A 19,279-nucleotide genomic window follows, 5' to 3' on the forward strand; every position below is an offset into this window, starting at 1 on the left:
ATACCTGCTAAATGATAAATAGAAATTTTATTTCAAAGTGGCGCAGTCACTTGGTCAAAGGTCAAGGTCACTGTGACCTCTAAAAAAATTCTGACAAGCTTTTGCAGCCGAGCGTGGCACCCGTTATGCGGTGCTTGTTAGAAAGCAGAATAATTTGCTGTGAATTAAGCTTACATTTCCTTGCTAAGAAACTGACATGAATTGAATCGTTTTTTTGTGGACTGGGGCTTTTACATTTCAATGTATATGTCCTAAACAATGTGATCTCAACATCATATGTTTCAGTTAATTTCACAACTTTGTTTTGCCTTAACTGCATGAATAAAAAAAGGACACACACATTAAAATGTTAACTTTTCTAGTTAAATGTACATGAGGTCAAGTGTGTTAATACCTTTAAATACCCAGTGCCTGTCTGTTATATTGGTTGCCATATACATGTACAAAAAAACTTTAAATTGTCAATTAGACTGTGGTGAAGGGATATTTGAAAGGTATTGATGAATTTATGTAAGTGTAATTTACTTGTGATTCATGTTTCTTTTTTAACCTCTTAATGGAATTTGTACCAAAAAATATGTTTCCTAGGTATTTTTCCTGTATCAAAGCTTTATTCCATTAGTGTAATGTGTAAGATTTGCTTTGCAGTATGCATGTTATCTATATGGGCTCAATTTACCCAATATGGGGTGACAACTATGTATATTATTTTACATGTTTTCATAATAATGTTATGTGGTGTAATTTCTTGGAAATAAGACATTATTTGCTGAACATTACATAGGTTTCAAGAATTTCAATTGTGTACGGGTTTTTGCGTTTTCAGACTGAAGTCGAGTTGAGCACGTCCAATGAGATTGAAGAAAAGAATCAGAAAATTGAAGAGCTCAATCGGGTCAGTGCTTAAAAAAGTTTTCATTGACATTTAAATAAATTTGCTGTAATATTAGTTACACCGTTAGTAACTGTTGGTGTATTGGATATACACCCTCAGTAATTTCATACCATAAGAGAGGGAAGCTCGAGTATGGTATGAAAGTACCCCTCTCGTATGGTATGAAAGTACTGAGGGTGTATATTCCATACACCATCAGTTACTAACTGTGTAATGATTATATTTCAACTGACTATTCGATAACTCGGGTGTATGGAAATTACTAAGGGTGTATTGAAAATACACCATGGGCACGTGACCACTCTTAAGCCAATCGGATTAGGTAATTTTTGTAGGAGGTGAGATATGATATTTTATTATATACCTGCTTTATATTCCCAAAAAATACAAGTTGTATCAATCGGTAAAATACAACTGCACAGAAATAACTCCGTATTATGCTACTCGCTAGTTTTCCAATTCCGTATTACCATACTAGCTGGACTACTTTTAATGACGTCACTTTTAATGCGGAAAATTATAAAAGCATTCTTGGTTAATTATGAACGCTTAAACTCATTTTTTTAAAGTGAATGATTCAAAGTTGTATATAATAAAAGGAATATTACGCAAGTCAATTGTTACAAGTGTTTGTATAAGTCTCGTGGCTTACACTATTTTGTATCACACTCGAGGCTCTGCCTCTCGTAAGATACGTCATCACACAAGCCACTCGACTGATACAAACACATGGAACAATTGAATAGCGTAATATTCGGTATATGTTGTGGTTCTTGTGTGTGAAACTACTGTACATATATGTGATACTGAAATGTTTGCAGATGCTACTGTTTCGCATTCATCACTCGATGTGTTTGCTGTACTTAGAACTTGCGTGTAATTTATTCAAATAAACAGCGTAACATATATAAGCAATGTTGTATTGGCCTTTCTCCATTTTAAATGATACACATGGAATCATGGTTGGGACTGTTGTTTTCCGTAGCAAAGCTTTTATTCTAAAATACAATATGATAAACTGAAAATTATGTACATCACGTTTTAAATTAATTTAAAAAATGGTGTAATATGCAAGCAGGATGTATTTTATTTTATAGAATTGATGTACTAAATAAATCATTTTTATCAATGTACACTTTTGCTTCCTCTGTAGCAAAATGAAGAGTTGCGGAGACAGTTGACAGCCCAGCAAAAACTGATTGAGAAACATAAAGACAATTTACAAAAATGCTTAAATGTCAACAAGACACTTCTGATAGAAAAGGTTAGTGAAATTATATTGTTCCCTATCTACATGTAAATCATGTTTAAACAAGAACAAAAGAAAAAAAAGGAAAGAAAAAGAGTCCCTGTTTTGATTTGTGTAAAGCTTAAATTACATTTTTAAACACCTTGTTTATGATCTGCAGGTTTTGTATGCAGCCCTTTCAAATATTGTGGCATATACCGGTAGCAGTTGCACTGTCTGTCTGTACGTTAATGTGAAATTTTTATTCTCAGATATAACGATGCCTATATTGATGGATTTTTAAATATCTTTGAACAAATTTCCATCATCATAAGATGACAAGTTGTGTGTAACACTGTCATGCTTCCTCAAAGGTCAGTGTCCCACTTAGAGATTAAAGGTCAAATTTGGCTTTACTTTTTGGTTCAGCCAATATTTTGATTGATTTTGAAATTACTTGGCACACATGTAAAGAATCATAAGATGACATGTCTGGAACAGCTGTGTCCATACCTCAAATGTCAAGGTTAAACTGAAAGTCAAAGATCAAGCTGTGAAATAAAACAGCTATGCAGTTCCTGTCTTAGCCTTAAGTTAGCCATATAGTGATGATTTTGGAAATAATTTGGCACAAATGCAATCCAGATGCAATGGTGACCGCGAAGTCACGGTTCGATCCCCACTTGTGTAGCATTCTTTAGATCTTCCTCAAAGACACCAAGTACTGTTCTAGGCCCAGGAAACGGACTAGAGAGCGTTTCAATAAGCCTGAGGTTTTCGAGGCAATCAAGCTAAAATAAAATAAATGCAATCCGTCATAAAATGATGTGTTGTTTAACAATTGTCTCCCTACCTCAAAATTAAGGTAAAGCTTAGAGTTCAGAGTTAAAATTTGGTGATAAAACCGCTTATCCAAATTGTTTATTTGACATTGATGATGTTTTTTATAAAGATTGCTTACCACAAATGAGGTCAAAGGTCATTTGGCTTTAAAATAGCCTGTAGAAGATGAAACATTATCCAGTTTTAATATAAATTACCTCAAATGACACGTATGTGTGTTGCTTTATCATGCAACTCATTACCTCAAATTTCAACTTTGGTCAAATTCCAAATTTTGCCATTTAAAGCTAGTTTTCTATTAAAGCAGAGTTTGAGGCTTAAAGAGGAATGAGGAGGCATCTGTGTCCTATGGACACATGTCTTATTTTCTTCTTCCGCAACATAATTTAATAAAAACGATTGCAATATGCCCTAATTACTAATTAACCATGGAATTTATTTTCCGCATGTTTCAGTTTCAGTTTTACAATATTCTTTTCTCTAAAATGGAAGGCCTGACCCTATTCACAAATCTTGAAAAGAAGCCCTGATATGGAAAGATAAAAAGTCTGACAAGTTTGCATGCATGTGGCAAGTCGTTCAGGCCAAATCACTAACTATTGCTTGATATATGGAATTGAAGCTTTGTTACAGAAATGTTCACTTGTTATTATAGATTACTTTTGCATAAAACTACTTTTGGGTATTTTATTTAATTCCAGAGCTGTTTAGAAAAGAAGACAACACGGCAAAAAAGTATGGAAAATCGTTTGCGGCTTGGGCAGTTTGTGACGCAGAGACAAGGGGCAACCTTTGTAGAAAACTGGGTCGACGGCTGGGCCTTCAATGATGTGACGAAGTGCGTGTTTCATTGCTTTACAGCAGTACTTGTAAATTCACATAATTTGGAATGTTTTTCACCCCTCTTAGATCGGGCTCTCATTTTGGTGCAGAGTGCTATGTTTTTATGACCCCACCCAATGGGAGGCATTAAGCGTTGCACTTCTTCATTCGTCTGTCGCTGGTAATGTGTTTTTACCGCCTTTAATTACTGGGTGGATAAAATGTTAGCAATTAAAATTCGGTAGCATCAGTTTTTGTTACACATTTTTAGTTTAAGGACGGATGGTCAATTAAAGAAGGTTAATACAATTTAGTGTTTTTCCCAGGAGGGAAAAGGGGCATGGTGCATTACTTTAAAAAGGGGCATTTTAACGCACAGTTTAGGTAAAAAGGGCAAAAACGTTACGTGACTAAGTGGTTTAGAGAGAAACATATACACATAAACATATAAACAAGCACATTGAATGGTAATTGGTGTATTTAACTTTCTTTAATTAATATTAATACATTTACCTTGCTATGTCTCCATTAAAGTAGCATGCTGTTACAGTAAACTGCACAGAATGACAAACATAATAAAGCAATATATGCATATGAATCTGATTATACACAGATCCACTAACATATTAATGAAACCATGTTTGTCCTATCCCATTTTCTAACGATAATCTTGTCAGAAGTCATTTGCTGCTATATTTCCAGACAGCAGGAGCGTATAGCCCAGGAGCGGGAGGATATTGAGAAGCAACGCAAGCTGCTGTTGAAGAGGAAACCCACCTCGACGCAAACCAAGACCTCCAAAGATGGATTCCTCAAGCCTGGCACTCTGCAGGAGAAAATGTAAGAAAATAGTTGAGCCTCGTTCTGTGAAAACTGGGCTTAATGCGTGTGTAGTGTCATCCCAGATTAGCCTGTGCAGTCTGCACAGGCTAAGCAGGGACCACTTTTTCCACTTGTATGGTGTTTTGAGTTTAAAAGAAGTCTCTACTTAGCAAAAATCCAGCCTAGGCTGCACAGGCAAATCAGGGATGACACTTTACATACATGCATTAACTCTTTCAACGCAGGAACCGAATTTTGAAGGCCTTTGCAAACAGTTTGGATCCAGATGAGACGCCACAGAACGTGGCGTCTCATCAGGATCCAAACTGTTTGCTATTCTGATAGTATTCTGTGAAAAAAATCGAAGAAAATGCTAATTTTAGAGATTCAGCAGACTACATTTTAGCAGACGACAAATTTCCCAGCATGCAAAGGGTTAAGCCCAGATTACCCAGAATGAGGCTCAAATAAGAAAGGCTGTGTCAGAGTCTGCCATGGCTACATACATGTGAAGTTCTATGTAAATTAATGTGAACTGGATGTTTTAAGGTGACTTGATATTTTGTAAAATATGGGATGTGTATGAATAGCATTGAAAATATGTTTATGCCCCCCTTCAAAGAAGAGGAGGTATATTGCTTTGCACATGTCGGTCGGTATGTCGGTCGGTCGGTCCACCAGGTGGTTTTAATGTCATAAATACTGACCTGTTATCGTATGCTTATACTTTCCAAGGGGAAATAACTCATCCGGAATTTTAACTGGGAATCCTCCACCTCAATACCGTAATACAGGCCAGGTTAAACATAGTGCAATGCAACCTAGCCAAAAATCGGTAACCAACCCTCAATATTCTTTCCGGATCAACCAGGTGTATACGTGTCTTTTAAGGCTCTGAATTAAAATATTGTTTTTCACTTGGTTGATTGGGGTTTTGAATAGATAAATTGTGTTATTTATCTTTTTATTTCTCATTCGGATTAATTTGTGTGGATTTAATGGATTTTGTTTCATTTGTAAAAGGTAAGCCATGCTTGTTTTTATCGAACAATGGTTTATTTCTACCATGCTGGGTGTTTTCAGGCGCGAACGACCACGTGCAAAACGTGCTCTTCTAATACATTGCTAGAACGTGCAAAGCATGTTCTTCTAATGTGTTACGAGATCGTGCATAGCGTGTTCTTCTATTGACAGATTGTTTATCATTTGCCATTGTGTGCAATAATGATTTTAACGTTCCGTATGACAATCTAATTGATCGTCATTTTATTTTTCATCTGTTTTGAATTAAACTTTTGTTTTATTTATGATCTACGGCAGTATTGTTATAATTTTCATTATGGTCAAATAATGATTTTATGTGCCGTATGATAATCTGGTCTGTGACCAGTTTATGGTTGAATATGCTTTGCTCTTGTTTTTAGCCGGATTTTTTTCGAAAAAATCTCGGCTTATAGATTGATGTTGTCGGGTGGGCGGGCGGGCGGGGGGGCGGGGGGGGCGGGCGGGCGGCGTGCTCGAAAATGTTAAAGTTCTTATTTCATGGTATAACTTTGGTATGCTTGGACCTAGAGTCTTCAAACTTGACATGAAGGTTGGCCAGGATTAGCAGATGACCACTGGTCATTTCAAGGTCATTCATTTGAAGGTCAAGGTCACTGTGACCTTCAATATAAAAAATGTTAAAGTTGTTATAACTTTGGTATGCTTGGACCTAGAGTCTTGAAACTTGACATGAAGGTTGGCCATAACTAGTTAGTAACCACTGGTCATTTCAAGGTCATTCATTTGAAGGTCAAGGTCACTGTGACCTTGAATGTAAAAATGTTAAAGTTCTTATTTCATGGTATAACTTTGGTATGCTTGGACCTAGAGTCTTCAAACTTGACATGAAGGTTGGCCAGGATTAACAGATGACCACTGGTCATTTCAAGGTCATTCATTTGAAGGTCAAGGTCACTGTGACCTTCAATATAAAAAATGTTAAAGTTGTTATAACTTTGGTATGCTTGGACCTAGAGTCTTGAAACTTGACATGAAGGTTGGCCATAACTAGTTAGTAACCACTGGTCATTTCAAGGTCATTCATTTGAAGGTCAAGGTCACTGTGACCTTGAATGTAAAAATGTTAAAGTTCTTATTTCATGGTATAACTTTGGTATGCTTGGACCTAGAGTCTTCAAACTTGACATGAAGGTTGGCCAGGATTAACAGATGACCACTGGTCATTTCAAGGTCATTCATTTGAAGGTGAAGGTCACTGTGACCTTCAATATAAAAATGTTAAAGTTGTTATAACTTTGGTATGCTTGGACCTAGAGTCTTGAAACTTGACATGAAGGTTGGCCAGAACTAGTAAGTAACCACTGGACATTTCAAGGTCATTCATTTGAAGGTCAAGGTCACTGTGACCTTGAATGTAAAAATGTTAAAGTTGTTATAACTTTGGTATGCTTGGACCTAGAGTCTTGAAACTTGACATGAAGGTTGGCCAGAACTAGTAAGTAACCACTGGACATTTCAAGGTCATTCATTTGAAGGTCAAGGTCACTGTGACCTTGAATGTAAAAATGTTAAAGTTCTTATTTCATGTTATAACTTTGGTATGCTTGTACCTAGAGTCTTCAAACTTGAAACAAAGATTGGCCAGTACTAGAAGATGACCACTGGTCATTTCAATGTCATTCATTTGAAGGTCAAGGTCAATTTGATAATGAAATTGATGGAAACTTCAAACAATATGTTACTAATTTGCTAATAAAAAAATTGAGATCAAACTTTCCTAATTGTCAATTCAAGTTCATATTTGTGACCTTAAATGTTATTGTTGTTCATGTATATGCATGCATTCAAAACATAACACAAGGTTTGCTCATGCCTTGAAAAGTACTTACATTTCATTTTGACCTTTGAACAATATTTCAGTAATTTAAGTATTGCATTGACAAAAACACGAAAGGTACTTTCCTGTCATTTAAATAAAAAATCCGGCTTCAATGCGGTCATCTCCGACCGCGGAACTCTTGTTCATATATTCGACTACATGATGGTCGCAGAAACAAGAGTGGATAAATACCCGGTGACTTGGCAGATCATGGATGATAGTTGCAGTATCAGTCACCGGGTATCGGGCACGATCGTGAGCGTACTATGCTAAGTCTCTTAGACAGTCGGTCAATATCAGACCATATGGCGACACCCATCAGCCGGTCTTTGCCCGATGGCATTGGTCAAGGACATCGACCAATGCCGGACCATTTGGAATCCGCCATACGGTCATTATCCGGTGACAACACTGGTCATGATATGACCGGTACGTCATTGGGGACGTTGATCACGGACCATTGATCGACGTCTGACCGGCCGGTCATGTCACCGGTCATGTCACCGGTCCAGTCACCGGTCATGTCACCGGTCCAGTCACCGGTCCGGTCACCGGTCATGTCACCGGTCCCGTCCGGTCACCGGTCATGTCACCGGTCTGGTCATTGATCACCGGTCCGGTCATCAGTCCAGTCCGGTCACCGGTCATGTCACGGGTCCGGTCATTGAGCACCGGTCCGGTCATTGATCACCGCTCCGGTCACCGGTCAACAGTCATCAGTTAGGCCTGCCACCGATAACACCAGTCACCGGTCAAGAAGAAGAACTCGGTCTTCTTCATTGAATTATTCTCCTATTCTTCGTTGAATACATCGTCTTCATCAAGGATTAGACATCGGACACGCTCTTCTTTGTTGAGCAGTTCTCATCGTCGCGGCTCTCGTTAGCGATCACGTCGTCACTCACGGAGACGTTATTCTAGAAGATCTCGGTCTCATCGCAGCCGATCCACATCTCGGCCGATCCAGATCTCGACATCGCAGGAAACGAGGACGTCGTCAACCTTCACGTAGACATCAGCGGACTGCATTGAGCACCACTGGATAGTTATCGAACATACCTCTCCTTCATCGAGCAGTTCTCGGCGTTGATACGCTCGTAAGCCATCATGTCAATGCTCACAGAGACAATATTGTAGAAGACAATATTTCCAGCGTAGCCGAACAATATTTCGGCATCGAAGTTATATGGATGTCGCCACTTCTCACGTAGGCGTTAATGAACCTACTGGTCATAACAACGTTCTCCATTTTATTCCTTTAGGAATATCATGTCTCCATTCCACGTGTGATGGTTCTTCTTATGGCATTCACACATGTTGCAGTCACCGAGCCGTAGTTGTATACGAACACTAGTTCGTTTAACATTCAGGCTTCGGGATAAGCTGTTCTTTTCTGCACTACGACTACAAGGACACTTATGCCTATTAATACTGATAATCTACCGTTGATTTCCGGTTAACATTATCAGATGACTTCGTGGAAGGTCATTCTTCTGCACCAGATATTTCCATTCTGACGCAGTTATATTATACCGGTCCCGATCACCGGACATCGGTCACCATTCATCGGTCATATCACCGATCACTGATCATCGGTCAGAATAAGTGATGTCTCATCACCATCGGATTGTTTTTTTTGGCACGATCTTCTTTTCCGAGCAGTGCTTGACATTGATAACAGACCATATGGATTCCACCATTTTTCGGTCTTTAACTGGTAACGTCACCGGTCATATTATGACTGGTCCGTTCACCGGGCTACAGTTACCGGTCATTGACCGGTCCGGTTCGGTCACCACTTACCAATTACCGGTATTCCACTGTGTTTTCATCGGTCAATTTTTAGTATCACGGGTATCGTCTACATTACATAGTTGTATACCCCTGGCTATGATTGTATTGAATACTATATTTTATGGATTCAACAATCTACATGACTTTTTGTGTTTTTCAATACTGATGTTCTACTGGCGACGGTTACCAAATCATGCTATATCTGTTATTTGTACTTCTATCTCAACCGGCTACATGCAGACTACTGGCCTTGCAGATAGATCGGCTGAAGTGGGCTCGGAGACTAGCATTGAGGTCGAACATTACTATTTGACCTCTATTAATTTATGTTCGAGACCCGAAGGATGAATTGTTTTAACCGCCTTTACCTGTCGGCTACAGACTTTGCAGTCAGTGTCACGGAACAGTTGGGACACATTAATGACGCTAGCAGGATTAGCAAGACGACATTTGTATCGACTTCTGCTTTTCTATTGCTCCTATGGCAGTGCATATTTTCAAGCTACTGGAATCAACAAGAGTTCTGATACATAGGATTGCCTATCAGATTGACCGCATAGCGGCTATAGTCTTGTAGATGGCTTAGGACCTATTGAACTCAGATCTTAGATCCTAGGATCTGGAGGGACCTCATCTTAAAGTTATTCTTCTATTACACTTCTGGCCATAACAGGCCGTCTTCCTATAACTGGTCGTATTCCTTTTGGAATTCGTCCCGGTTAGAAGTCTTGAAGTAAATGGATTAATCAAGTCAAAATTTAAGACTTCCATGCATTCTACCGGCAAGGGTGGACCCGCTTAAGGTTACCCCTAGGGTTTTCACCTTTTTCTGCCATCACACCTCCCATTCCGGAGGTACCACTATCAATCATATTTCTGTACTTCGCAAATCGATGACTTCGCGACCTGTATTATCCAGGATTTTAAAGGCGCCTGTTATTGGTTCAAGAAGAGGCTATATTCTGTAGATAGGTCATAAACTTATAAGTGTTAAACACTGTCCTATTCTACCAATTTTCAAGTGTGTTTGGAGTGGGAAAGTTCGGCTTGCCGTGGTTTCTTTGCCCACCCATCCTTGACAAATGGTTCCGGTCACCGGTCCGGTCACCGGTCCTTCTGCTGAGACGTCTTTTCTTACGTCCGTTTCAGCTTTATTTTTAAGATAATTGTATTAATCTCGGGATTATTTAATGACACAGATTTCCATCTTTTTGTCATTATTTACCACTATTCAGTGGTGTCTAGACTAGAAGATTATCTTGGCAAGAATGTAGTTTATTCTACCACAACCTTCCTTACATCTTATACAGATGTGAGCAGAGAAGGTTATGGACGATCACATAGAACAACGTATCTTGATTTTCTCAATTACGAATATCACCTGCACATCTACATCTTGAAAAGCGAAAATTCTTTAAAGCTGTTTTTCATTTACAACACATTTTCACGATTCCTTTGTGATGGTTTCAACTATCACACATCGGTCGTGGTTTACTTACAGACACGGAGGTGATCATATTATCACTCCTTGTAACTGGAAATCAGGAACTTATTCGTTCTTTGCAAGAACAACAAGTTTTCTCTATCGTCTTTCTCATACCAGGTCGTCTCAACGCCCCGTTGGACGTTTTGTCCTGCAGTTCTTTCTTTCGAATTATTTTTCCGTTGGGTTCAATAATGTAATTGCGCATGCGCGGCAGTGAAGTTGCAGACGAGTTGCATGGTGTACATAGTATATCAAAGAATGTTGTTTATCATCAAACGCTAGTTATTAGCGTTATGCGATCGTATATCGCAGTGTATACCGGTATGCTGAACAACGTCAATAATGCAGTTCACAGAAATCGATCAAGCAGGGTGTGCGATTGTTATACATTCGTCCATTGACATAAACTGGAATATCTTGCCTTCTTGGTGAGTTTTTGCAATAACTGAGTTTTTGCCATAATTTCATGAAATATACTTAATGAACCATGGGATTATGGTTCTACGACCTTTTAAGTCTCCTGTACAATTATTTTCAGGAAACTTCTTCACAGGTCAAATATCATATCTCAGAGAGACATATTTTTACTGATCCAAACATGTGCCACTACATGTCTGGCCATTAATAACTTTTAGTTATCTCTACAGAAGAACGTTTTTCTGTTAGAATTTCAATCCTTGTTACTTGTGCAAGGATAATTCCATCAGAACTGTATAAAGGTTCTATGGAAATTCATTTTTTACTGGGTATTTGAGAGCATAGTTATTACCTTAATCACTCGGCTAGATACATAGAGGTTTTTCTCATCTTTTTCTTGATGATAAGAAATTTGTTCTTCTCTTCATCAAAGGATAGAGATTATGCTTTCGTATACCTTGTTTTGTGTAAGTCATCGCAACTCTGTGCTGTCTTACCTATTTTGGAACTGATCCAAACTATGGAACGTCAACACTGTTTTTCGTTCCTTTACCTTCTTAAGCGGTTTTGACTTGTGTTACATGTTGGGATGCTTAATGAGCTCCCTATGAACCTTTTTCATCAGGCTTATTAACAGTTCCAATATAATTTTAAGACAGTTTTCCTTCTTATTATGGCTTTTACCATACGGAGAAGTGAAATTCATGCTTTTTCTGTTGAATACGACCAATTCCAGTAGGATCTATTGTCGTTTTCACTTTGTTGTGTCAGCCAGGATTCCTTGCTTAATATCAAGTCCTCTATATGGCTTCTACCTTCAAGTTTCCAAGTTTTTCTTAAACTGGTAGTCATGAAGATGAGGATGAACTTCTTTGGGCAATCAGGGCTTTGAAGTTCTATCTCAGCTGTGTTAGTCAGAAGTCCATTCGAAGTTCTCAAAGACACTCTTCATTTCCCCAAAAAAGGGGGGGGGGAGATGTGTCTGCGGCTTCTATTTCTCGGGGTTAGACCTAGACTAAGGAAAGTTAATCTTATCCTATCTAAGGATTCATTCCTTTTTAGGATCTGACCGCATGAATTAAGAGCTCTGTCTGTTTTGTGGGCATATATTAATCACACCCCACTTTTTGATGTGCTGCTCTAAGCTGTTTACTGGAGGAATCCGACCACCTTGTCATCTTTTTATCTTCGTTTTCTGAAGTGCCAACAATACAATTTGTATACGTTTGGGCTTGTTGTGGTTTCACTAACGGTAGTGTCTTCTTTACGACATAGACATATTACTCTGTCCGAGAAGTCATAATTAATACCGTTTTAACGAAGAATACTTGATATCATTAGCTGATAACCCTGTTTATGGGTTCTACTGTGTTGGGAAAATATATACGAACCTTCCCACCGCAGCTGCAAAATCAGCATACGATAACAGGTCAGTATTTATGACATTAAAACAAATTTTTTAAATAAAATTCATTTTAATTATTAAATACTTACCTGTTATCCGTAAGTCCCACCTCCCACCCCGCAATTCGATTAATATTTTTGTATATATATTGAAAGAATATTGAGGGTTGGTTACCGATTTTTGGCTAGGTTGCATTGCACTATGTTTAACCTGGCCTGTATTACGGTATTGAGGTGGCGGATTCCCAGTTAAAATTCCGGATGAGTTATTTCCCCTTGGAAAGTATAAGCATACGATAACAGGTAAGTATTTAATAATTAAAATGAATTTTATTTAAAAAATTTGTTTCCGGATGATAACTCAAGAACGCTTGGGGTTAGGATCATGAAACTTCATAGGTACATTGATCATGACTCGCAGATGACCCCTATTGATTTTGACGTCACTAGGTCAAAGGTCAAGGTCACAGTGACCCGAAATCGTAAAATGGTTTCCGGATGATAACTCAAGAATGCTTAGGCCTAGGATCATGAAACTTGATAGGTAGATTGATCATGACTTGCAGTTGACCCCTTTTGATTTTCAGGTCACTAGGTCAAAGGTCAAGGTCACAGTGACCCCAAATAGTAAAAAGGTTTCCGGATGATAACTCAAGATCGCTTAGGCCTAGGATCATGAAACTTGATAGGTAGATTGATCATGACTCTCAGATGACCCCTGTTGATTTTCAGGTCACTAGGTCAAAGGTCAAGGTCACAGTGACCTGAAATAGAAAAATGGTTTCCGGATGATAACTCAAGAACGCTTATGCCTAGGATTATGAAACTTCGTGGGTAGATTGATATTGGTTGGCAGATGACCCCTATTGATTTTCAGATCACTAGGTCAAAGGTCAAGGTCACGGTGACCCGAAATAGTAAAATGGTTTCCGGATGATAACTCAAGAACGCTTATGCCTAGGATCATGAAACTTCATATGTAAATTGATCATGACTCGCAGATGACCCCTATTGATTTTCAGGTCACTAGGTCAAAGGTCAAGGTCACGGTGACCCGAAATAGTAAAATGGTTTCCGGATGATAACTCAAGAACGCTTATTCCTAGGATCATGAAACTTATAGGTAGATTGATCATGACTCGCAGATGACCCCTATTGATTTTCAGGTCACTAGGTCAAAGGTCAAGGTCACCGTGACCCGAAATAGTAAAATGGTTTCCGGATGATAACTCAAGAACGCTTATTCCTAGGATCATGAAACTTATAGGTAGATTGATCATGACTCGCAGATGACCCCTATTGATTTTCAGGTCACTAGGTCAAAGGTCAAGGTCACCGTGACCCGAAATAGTAAAATGGTTTCCGGATGATAACTCAAGAACGCTTATGGCTAGGATCATGAAACTTCATAGGTACATTGATCATGACTGTGAGATGACCCCTATTGATTTTCAGGTCACTAGGTCAAGGTCACAGTGACAAAAAAACATATTCACACAATGGCTGTCACTACAACGGAGAGCCCATATGGGGGGCATGCATGTTTTACAAACAGCCCTTGTTACATGTGTACATTCCATACAGCCACTTGTTTATATGATCTTTACAAAATTTGTAAATCAATCAAATCATTGAAGTGTAACAACTTATGTAATCATGGTCTCTCTCAAATGGAAAGATGCTAAAACAATTAATGAGGCAATGTTGATGCTCTCTTGAAAGCAGGCACATTGCAGTTGCTCTGTACTCATCGGTCAGTCAGGCCATTTGTGTTAACTTTCTTGTCTCATTTATCATTTATTACCATATATTCATGGATTCTGAAATAATTTGGTGCAATTTTCCGCCATATGTATTGTGTGTCACCTGTCTCCCTACCTCAAAGGTCAAGGTCACATTTAAAGGTCAAAGGCCATATTGGTCATCATAAGTGGGTTCGATCCCCTTTGTGGAAGCTTTCTTTAGATCTATACAAAAGACACAAAGTGTTCGTTTTGCCCAAGAAACGGACAATAGAAAGTTTTTATTAGCCTTATTTTTTTTATGCAATTAAGCTAAAACAAATAGGTTTTAACCAAAGACAATTTTCAGCTAGGAAACGGTAAAAGTATTGAAGTTGGGGATGAAAAATTGTCCTCCGTTGAAATTCATGTTTATTATGAAAAATACGTGTTTGCAGGTTTACGTTATCGGAGTTCTATGAACGTGATGACATCATGAAACTTCGACAAGCGGCCTTGAAAAAGGAAGACGTGGACCTTCAGCTGGAGCTGGAGAAATTGGAGCGAGAACGAAACCTTCATATACGAGAGCTGAAGCGCATCCACAATGAGGATAGTTCCAGGTTTGGTTTAACCCTTTACCACTTAGATACGTTTTTTGACGCGTTTGTAGTTCATTAGAAAGTTACATTTAAGTAAAGAATTTTCTTACCAGATTCAAGTTTTAAAGGTGTCATTTCCAACCCTTAAATACTGACGAGCAGCAAACAGCATAAAACCTGAAGAGACTCTGAGTTACTCTCAGACAGCAGGCTGTTCTGACTTTTTGCTGTTTGCACATAGCCATTTTCACTTTGCCTCTGAGGGGTATGGGTTAAACATATTTATTTAGTTATTTGTAAATCCATGTAAGCAGTACAACATATTTATGCTACTTTTTACAAAATATACCTTACAGGCAGACATTTCTATATTGTTCCGCATTGATTCTGCTGAGTGCTATTTGACAGAATTGAAATGAAAAAAAAGCTTAAGGCTTATGCTATTTCTCTTGTCTGAGGTTCCAGGTTTGTTAGTGGAGTGTTGCAAATTTGGGTTTGTTTGTGGGTTTAATGTGCTGACAATACATTTATCTAGAGTGTAGTCATAGCCTAATATTTAAGCTTTTATTTTACTTAGGGTTTTAGGCAGAGCTCCAGATAAGGATTTCGTCTAAAGGGTATTTCACCCCCTGATATTATTGTCAATGCGTATTTTACTCCTTTGTTTCAGCCATAAAGGGTTAGGAATATTTAGGGGTATTTTCCATTTTCATAGAAAACGGAAAAAGTAAAAGGCGTGTGTAATCTAGAAATAGTATTATTATTTGTTATTTATATTTTTAACTGCAAACAGAATATATTTAAAAAGACAATGTGAACAGACTTTCTTTAAAAATATTCCCGCAAGTTGCTTAAAACGTCCCTTTTCAATCCACAAGCATGATGGACCGCCATTTTTATTACAAGCTTATTTTGATTGACCTACTTTTGATTCAAAGGTTACCTTACACTAAAAACTTAACTGGATTATTGTTAAACCGGTTACGCACTCTAATCGATTTAAAATATGTACCAAGATTTGTAAAGTGTTTTGTTACGTACTGGGCCAATTTTTAATGCGTTTTTTTATTTTTTCAATACGTAAATACGCAGATACGCCTCTTATCTAGAGCTCTGGTTTTAGGGTTGAGCATTAATAAACATTTGACCTTGTACCAATAACCTTGTCATATAAAATGTTGTGCTTTATAAATGTTTTGTAGTGTGTTAATATGAATTAATTGTGTATGTATAGATTTGGGGAAAATTTTAGTGTGTTAAAATAATAATTGAAGATATCTGTGTTAAAAGAGAAATGGAATTATTTAAAGTTGTTGTAAGATTTTTCACAATTATGGAAATGAGTTATTTACATGCTGTTTACAGGTTTAAAGACCATCCAATCCTGAATGAGAGATATTTGTTATTAAATCTGATTGGCAAAGGAGGTTTCAGTGAAGTCCATAAGGTGAGGACACTTTACACTTATTTAAGCCTGATCTTTAATTAATTTGAATGAATATATTGATTGATATTTAATATTTGATCCATAAAGCTTTTTGTTCTTCATAAACCTAGAAGGAGATTTATTAGATATGTGAATATATAAATATTGCTTGGTACATTCTGCAAATTAGAAGTCATTAAGGATTGTACAAGTCTGAACTACATAAGTTTGTGCCTGTAAGAGACTCAGTTAAATAACAATTTTATTTTGAATATTTGATTTTGACATAGCACACCAGGGCCATTACTACACTATGGGGGATTGGGGCCAGGGCCTCTTAGAGGCAATTTCGCGTCATTTTGGGCGAAAAGGGGAATTTTAGGAGATTTTTTCACCAACCATTCAACACTTAAGATTGCTATATTTTAATGTAATTTAAATAAATATACATTTAATCATGTTAATTGCACAATACCAACTGGCAACATAGGTACAGTGAAAACTCGCCATTAAGACCACTTGAGGGACTTTTCAAAAGTGGTCTAAATAGTGAGGTAGTCTTAATTCTGAGTTTTCATGAAATTGATGGACATATAATTACAACAACGTAAATATTCAATTAACTTAAATCATTTTGCATACAATTTAACAGTCATCAGTTTATACATTGTTTTTATACGCCCGTCTATGACGGGACGTATTATGGTATACCCCGCGTCCGTCTGTCCGTCCGTCCGTCTGTTAATGTCGTACGCTACGTCAAATATCCTTTGACAGATTTTCTTCAAATTTTAACACAATCTTAATATTGATAAACCCTGATCCCCTTTCGTTTTTGACGGAATTCTGAATTGTCGTTCCAGAGTTATGGGACTTTGTTCGTCAAAATTTCGTGATTTCATTGAATGTCCTACTGTAGCTCAAATATCCTTCGATGGATTTTTTTCAAATTTCAACACAATCTTAATATTGATAAACCCTGATCCCCTTTCGTTTTTGACGGAATTCTGAATTGTCGTTCCAGAGTTATGGGACTTTGTTCGTCAAAATTTCGTGATTTCATTGAATGTCCTACTGTAGCTCAAATATCCTTCGATGGATTTTTTTCAAATTTCAACACAATCTTAATATTGATAAACCCTGATCCCCTTTCGTTTTTGACGGAATTCTGAATTGTCGTTCCAGAGTTATGGGACTTTGTTCGTCAAAATTTCGTGATTTCATTGAATGTCCTACTGTACCTCAAATATCCTTCAATGGATTTTTTTATTTTTTTTTTTAGTATCCCTGAAAAATTGAACAAGGTGAGCTTTTTTCTATTCCGATTGTACACTACCACTTACCCATCTACATTTCTCTTTTATTATTGGTCAAAATATCTATAACAGGTTTACTTCAACTCCATATCCTCTAAAGAAATGCATACATATACTCAAAAAAAGATATGGTATGAATGTCAAGGAGACGGCGCTCCATGCTCATGTACTTATAAAATAAACCATGTATTCAAATACAAATAAACTGAAGTAAAAAAATGATTCAAAGGGTTATTTATTACCTTACTACTTCATTGGCGAACGACGGGCGTATCATGCGCTCATGGCGCAGCTGTTTATTATACATTGTACAAAGATAGTATTTCAAGTTGTTCATACAAGAAGTGAAATTACATGTACATGTACTTGTTATCAAGATCCTTGGTATTTACTTAAAGAATGAGTCAATTGTCGTCTGCTTAGCATTTCGTCGAAAACGAAATATTGAGCTTTTCTTTTCAGATTAGCTTGAACCTGAGTCTTTCCAATTCCGAATAACTCGGCCAACTGCCTTTGAGATTTCCCATCACTCACATGGATCAAATCAATCTTTTCTTTTTAACACAAGTCTGTCCGTTTTCGCTTATCCATTTTGAATAACGATATTGTATTAAGGTCGTTTTTTTTATATCTATCACGAACAAAACCATGTTACTCAAATATCCTAACTGTTAAATTATTTGCCGTATTTGATCTTAGTGTGTACCAAACAACTACTAATTTACCCATCAGTCTCAATAATAATAGCTAATTGTCAATCAAGGGTAAAAAATTATAACAAGTGGCGAAAATCTAACACCTGTGTCGCAAATCCATGCCAAAAACAGTTGTCGTTAATTGTGGTCAATTGGGTCAGAATGGCTTTGTACACAAGCCCGATAGTACCACAACACTAGATCAAGTAAGGTGTGAAAATTACTGGTCGTTTGGCGGGTGTCAATTAAGAACAATCGATCATTGGTACTGATTAAAGTGGTCGTAATAGCAGATTAGCAGATTGGTCAGATTAGTGAGTGTAATGACCATTGAAATATAGTAGGAAAAAATTGGGACTAAAAAATGGCGGTCGACTAAGCGAGTTGGTCGAAATACCGAGGTGGTCGTAAAGAGAGTTTTCACTGTATAAAAGTAAAAAAAAAAAAAGAAGTTTTTTCTTGTTTTTATGGAGGGGGGGATTTTTAGCTGAAATAGGGGGAAACAGTATACTTTTTATACGCCCGTCTATGACGGGACGTATTATGGTATACCCCGCGTCTGTCTGTCCGTCCGTCCGTCCGTCTGTTAATGTCGTACGCTACGTCAAATATCCTTTGACAGATTTTCTTCAAATTTTAACACAATCTTAATATTGATAAACCCTGATCCCCTTTCGTTTTTGACGGAATTCTGAATTGTCGTTCCAGAGTTATGGGACTTTGTTCGTCAAAATTTCGTGATTTCATTGAATGTCCTACTGTAGCTCAAATATCCTTCGATGGATTTTTTTCAAATTTCAACACAATCTTAATATTGATAAACCCTGATCCCCTTTCGTTTTTGACGGAATTCTGAATTGTCGTTCCAGAGTTATGGGACTTTGTTCGTCAAAATTTCGTGATTTCATTGAATGTCCTACTGTA

The 19,279-nt window shown here is 37.5% G+C and overlaps 1 protein-coding gene across 5 annotated transcripts in view; it reads left to right on the forward strand.

The window, feature by feature from the left end:
• The window catches only part of LOC127855382 (serine/threonine-protein kinase tousled-like 2), a 59,328-nt gene that overhangs the window by 25,615 nt on the left and 14,434 nt on the right, over positions 1 to 19,279 (forward strand). For all 5 annotated transcript variants that reach the window (XM_052390891.1, XM_052390894.1, XM_052390893.1 and 2 more), the window contains 6 exons: positions 827 to 895; positions 2,049 to 2,159; positions 3,668 to 3,804; positions 4,491 to 4,628; positions 14,775 to 14,939; positions 16,284 to 16,365. In XM_052390891.1, the coding sequence (XP_052246851.1) occupies positions 827 to 895; positions 2,049 to 2,159; positions 3,668 to 3,804; positions 4,491 to 4,628; positions 14,775 to 14,939; positions 16,284 to 16,365 (702 nt within the window). The remainder of the gene's footprint in view (positions 1 to 826; positions 896 to 2,048; positions 2,160 to 3,667; positions 3,805 to 4,490; positions 4,629 to 14,774; positions 14,940 to 16,283; positions 16,366 to 19,279) is intronic.

Source organism: Dreissena polymorpha, chromosome 13 (genome assembly GCF_020536995.1).
Source record: "Dreissena polymorpha isolate Duluth1 chromosome 13, UMN_Dpol_1.0, whole genome shotgun sequence".
Lineage (NCBI taxonomy): Eukaryota > Metazoa > Mollusca > Bivalvia > Myida > Dreissenidae > Dreissena > Dreissena polymorpha.